The sequence below is a fragment of the Olea europaea genome, chromosome 2 (assembly GCF_002742605.1).
Source record: "Olea europaea var. sylvestris chromosome 2, O_europaea_v1, whole genome shotgun sequence".
Taxonomy (NCBI): domain Eukaryota; kingdom Viridiplantae; phylum Streptophyta; class Magnoliopsida; order Lamiales; family Oleaceae; genus Olea; species Olea europaea.
In genome coordinates, this window is record NC_036238.1 from 3,170,533 (window position 1) to 3,175,969 (window position 5,437).

At 34.9% G+C, this 5,437-nt stretch overlaps 1 protein-coding gene across 1 annotated transcript; it reads left to right on the top strand.

Annotated features, from left to right (window-relative positions):
• Positions 1-6: 6 nt before the first annotated feature.
• LOC111408836 (40S ribosomal protein S27-3) lies at positions 7-924 on the top strand. Its single transcript, XM_023038636.1, has 4 exons — positions 7-102; positions 212-313; positions 401-429; positions 522-924. Exons 1-4 carry the CDS (start codon positions 100-102, stop codon positions 646-648), a joined length of 261 nt encoding a protein of 86 aa, XP_022894404.1. The 5' UTR covers positions 7-99; the 3' UTR covers positions 649-924.
• The last annotated feature ends 4,513 nt before the right edge of the window (positions 925-5,437 follow it).

Genomic DNA, 5,437 nt, shown 5'->3' on the forward strand with positions numbered 1-5,437 from the left:
GATTTCAATTAGGGCAAATACCCTTCATTCAGTGCGAAGCAATTTCTGATTTCTCTCACGCGCAGCCGTCGAAGGATTCTTTTACCTTGTTGAATCAAAATGGTGGGTTCTAATTCCATTGATTTCAATATGCAATATGTAATACACTAAAGCTATTTCATTTTTATACAATGAAAAACTTGTGTGGTTGTGTGGATTAACGGATATATAGGTTCTCCCGAACGATGTCGATTTGCTGCATCCTCCACCGGAGTTGGAGAAGAAGAAGCACAAGCTCAAGCGTCTCGTCCAGTCTCCCAATTCTTTTTTCATGGTAATTTCTGCGACTCTTAATTGTTGTATATTCATTATCTTTTGTACCCCTTTTGATCTTTGCCTTTTTTCTTTGTTTTTGCATTAGGATGTGAAATGTCAGGGTTGCTTCAACATGTGAGATATTCGACTTTTATTTATTGTGTTGATGCTATTGGTTGATTATGTGGGTCATCTGATGTGTTTCTTAAAATTAAAATTTGATGCAGAACCACTGTTTTTAGCCACTCACAAACCGTTGTGGTCTGCGGCAACTGCCAGACGGTGTTATGCCAGCCCACTGGTGGCCGTGCCCGACTCACGGAGGGATGCTCCTTCAGGAGAAAAGGGGACTGAGACTGCAGGCGTCCTGTTGCTACTCGACTATTGCCTCTTTTCTTATTCAGCCGTGGTATCCAATGAATTTTTGACTTTTTAGGATTTCAATTAAGTTTATGTCTTGTGTCAACTTAGGAAGTGCACTTGAGTAAGGGGAATTTGTTTCTCTGTACGAGGTGCTACTTATCCCATGACATGAATTGTTAAGTAATCTGATTCTTTCTTTGCTAGTCGTTATTTGTTTGATTTTGAAGTACTTGTTTTAATATTTGGCAACTTAATAGTTTGAAAATACATGTTCAGTGCATAACTTCTTGCCACGACAAAGTGGAAGTTAGCATTATAATCTCACATTTATGAATAACTACTTGGATACGTTGGTTCTAGTGCAATAAGCATAATGGGCTGTGCTAGAGACAATGCATGATTTATTACTTTTGGTGAAATTGGAGGTTAGAAGAGGGAGTAGCCAAAATTAACATGACCCTTTGTAATTGTCACGGAACTTGTTGGATTGGATCTTCCGATAGGAATGGAGTAAAAGTATTTATTTACCTATCCTGATCTATTAGAACAAGACCTTGTTTTTATTCATTTAGATCTTGTGTCTTGAACTTAAGAAATATCTCCATAAAGGCTGGTTGCTATATCAGTTATTAGCATACGTCTATATATTGAGTGTATCTGGTTTATAATTATGTAGTGCTTCGTTGCTTGAGGTTTTTGGCAACACCAAGTTGAGGTTCCAATTGTCCTTGCTAATCTTGGATATTAGGAATTTGTAGTTAAATATCCCTTTTTTCAAGTTAAAGCCTATAAGATACTCATAAATACTTTGTCATTGTATCATTAAAAGTAGGGTTGGGTATGGTTCCGTTTGGTTTGGTTCTAACTAGAATTGAACCAGATTTGAAATTTTCGGGTATTTAGTAAGTGGAATCGTCGGGTCCAAATTTAATTATGAAACTATTCGAATATCACACATTTGGCATTTGTGGATGACTTGATGCTTCTCGCAAAAGGTGATGTTATTTCTATTTGCATCTTAATAGATTGCTTAACCAATTTTAAAGATAGGTATGGATTATGGATGAACACGACTAAGTCCAGCTTATATACGACTGGAATCAATGGGTAAGAGTTGGAGGAAATCTAAGATTTGACAAACATTCCAAATTGAACAATGTCATTCGGTTATTTGGGGATCCCGCTTGCAACTGAGAAACTGAAGTTAAATTGCTTTGTTCTGTTTATTGCTGCCTACATTAGTGCTTGGATGAGTACTTCCTTGTCATATGTTAGGAGGGTAGAATTATTAATGGCTGTATTACTGTGAGTTGAATGCTTTTGGCTATCTATTTGCCCAATTCTGGCTACGGTGACTGCAAGAATCACAAGACTTTGCAGGAATTTCTTTTGATTGTCCAAGAAGCCCTTAGTTGCTTGGAAGGATGTATGTCTTTCTAAAAGTGAGGAGGACTTGGATTCTGGAACGTTAAATGTCGGGATTTTGCATTGGTTGCTAGATCCTTATAGGACATAGATGATAAGGACACACTTTGGGTCTGGTGGGTGAATCATGTGTATTTGAAAGGGGCTTCTATTTGGGAATTGTCTCCTCATTGTTCAAGAATTTGCTTTTTCAATTAGAGACTTGATTAATCAATTGGAGGGGTATGTTCAAGTTACCACCCAGAGATTATCGCAATGGAATAATAGGGGCAACGTTCGCATCTCAAATGCTTTTGTGATTACTTCCGACTGAAAGGGACTAAAAGGATTGGGGCTGTAGATGTTTGGACTTCACGTATTACTTCGAAACATTCTTTTACCCTTTGGTTAAGTACTAAGCCAAAGCTACTTACCAAAATAAGTTGCAACGCTTGGACATAGACAAAAACTATGTTCTTTGTGGATCAATGGCTGATAGAACAATACCTAATTTATTTATTTATTATTATTATTATTTTTTTTTTTTTACAATGCTCTATGAGTTCGAACATATGGAGACAAATTAGAGCTTGGTTAGATTAGAAGATCAATGATAGTGATTGCTAGTGCATTAATTGGATCAATAATGAAGCTCGTGGGACGTCTTAGCAAAGCAAAGCCAAGAGAATGCACTTACATATAAATTATATTATGTTTGAACAGCAAGTAATGGGAGGACTTTTGAAGATCTAAGTCCATATGCAGATAGCGTTGCTAGACGGATCAAAATACAAACTTATGTTTTCATTGTATTCTCATGTTTTGATTATTCAGCTTTGGGTCATTAGATCTTGGAAAATGCTACATGTACATAAGAGTGTACACTTGGGTTTACATTTCTCTCACATGGAGGTGGGCCAGTGTATAAACCTGGCGTACACCATGTGTGTACAAGTATCATTTTTCCTAAATCTTTATTATTTGTAAAGTTTCTTATGTAAGTCTAGGTATGTAATTTATTGTGTGCTGCCCCACCTCCATGTGGGGGGTGTAAACCTAAGTGCACGCCATGGGATGTACAAATATTATTTTCCTTGGATCTTCATCATTTGTAAAGTTTGTTATGTAAGTTTGGGTATGTTCAGAGTACTTATACACGAGTTTTGATAAATAAATATTTACGTTTATCAATAAAAGAAATAATGAAATTTAATTTTCCATGAATCATACGTTTGCAAAAGGGCAGTTTTACCTGGGGATCTTTTGGCAAAGTATTCAACCAAGCAATATTCCCATGCAATTTCAACTAGTGTTCTAAAAAGTGTAAAGCATGACGATCCGTGGAGGTCAAACTTTAAGCAAGGTCTAAGCATAAAAAATTGTTTTCTTATTTTAATATTATCTTAAATTTTTAGTCAATATGAAAATCATTTAATAATTAAAATAATACTTATCAAACATCTAAAATAGATTTATAGGAACTTTATAAATTTTTCAAAATTTTCAATAAAAATATTCCAAAATCATCTTTATATAATTTGATAACATAGGAGTTTAAATCTTATCTAACTATTTATCAAATTTCAATTCAATGTCTTCTTCTTCATCTAGTTTGTCCCCTACATCATTCGATACAAAATTAGCCTTTCCAGAAGAGGAATAATAATAATAATAATTAGCACCTAGGGATGCCTTAAACGGGCCCTATCAATGCGCGCTAGTTTCAACATCATCTGCATTTGGCTTCCCAAAATCACTTAATTTGGTAAATCATCAAAAGCTTTAAGTTCAAGACCTTTGTAAAACAAACCCAATGGGCATTTGGATTAGTTTGTTCCGTATGTTTCCTTTGGTGAATATCATCTTTGCAGGCATGAGGTTTTATTGTCGAACCTTTAGAATTTGTAAATTCTGCTCCAAGTGTTTGAGAAACACATGGTGATTCTGTCATCTCTTGATTTAGTTCCCCCCCCATAAAGGTTATTTCATATTATTAAGAAGGTGTTTTTTTAGAAATGAATTGCCAAAAAGAAACATTATCTTCCTTATCTTGTATTGGAACAAAATCAGTAACGGTTATTGCAAATTTATCTTGAGCCTCAATATTATGAGAACACGGCTTGAAACAAGTTAGAATGACTGGTATAAGTTTGAAAAGGCAAACTAAATTCAGAACTGCTCTAGGAGGGAAAGCAGAATTTGAATTTTGCCTCGAACCTTACCTCAAAGGCTCAAACAAGTTAGAATAATCCGGTATAAGGTTGAAAAGATAAGTTAAATTCAAAATTGCACTAGAAGGGAAAACAAAATTTGAATTTTGCCTAGAACTTTACCAGAAAAGGTAAGAATACGTTGTAGGATAACACTTGGAACAACTTGATGTTTCATGAAATGGTAAAATTCAAATTTTCCAAATGAAGGCGGGCAAAATTTGAATTTTTGAATTTTGAACATGAAATTGAAATACAAAGGGTCACCTAATGAGATTTCTCTCACTAGACTCAGAGCATCTTTCTCTAACACCTTGACTTACTCTTTCTTTTTTATTTCCATCATCGAGATAGATGGTACAGGAAAAGAAGCTCCAAGTTCTTGAATCTAAGTAACATGAAACTCATAATTGAGCTCGCAATTAGGAGCACCAGGTCGATCAGGGAAAATGAATCTATGTAACGTCCCTCTTTTTCACAACCTATCAACACAAGAGAAAACATGTAACTAAAGTTGAGAATTTTTTTCAAAGATTCCAGGTTGCTTTCCTACATGATTTGAGAGTTTACATAATACGAAAGCACTGTAAGATGCAAATAGATAACACTATCGAAATTAGGTTCTTCATGTAGGTTAAATTAGGAAGATGTAGACATCATCGTTGGGGTATCCTTACCACAGAGACTTACACACAAGTTGGTCCCAAATCTCTTTTCTTTTTGGCAAGGAACAGGACTTCTTTGTTGGATGATTGTAACACCCATGAAGTAATGAAGAGATTCAAGACTGTTAATGGGAAAGCAAATAGAGTGGAACTACATTAGGAGTCTGATAACGAAAATAAAATTTTGCTTTCACAAATAACAAAGACACAGGATTTTAAAAGAGTCGAAAAAGGTTTTTGTTTTTTTTTCTCTGTACTCAGGATACCTCTGGCCATAGCATTCACTGTAAATGCCTTTTTGCAAACAAATGAGTTTCATTCTTTCTTGAAGACCATTTTAGGAATAAATTTAACTTTATAACTTTTTCCGGTGGCATAAGTAGTAAATAACTTGGGATTGATGATTTAAATGACTGAGTATTTTCTAGGTAGGGTAAATTGGATGCACATGAACTCAAGCATATTCTAGAATGATGGATAAACGTTAATAAACGGAATATA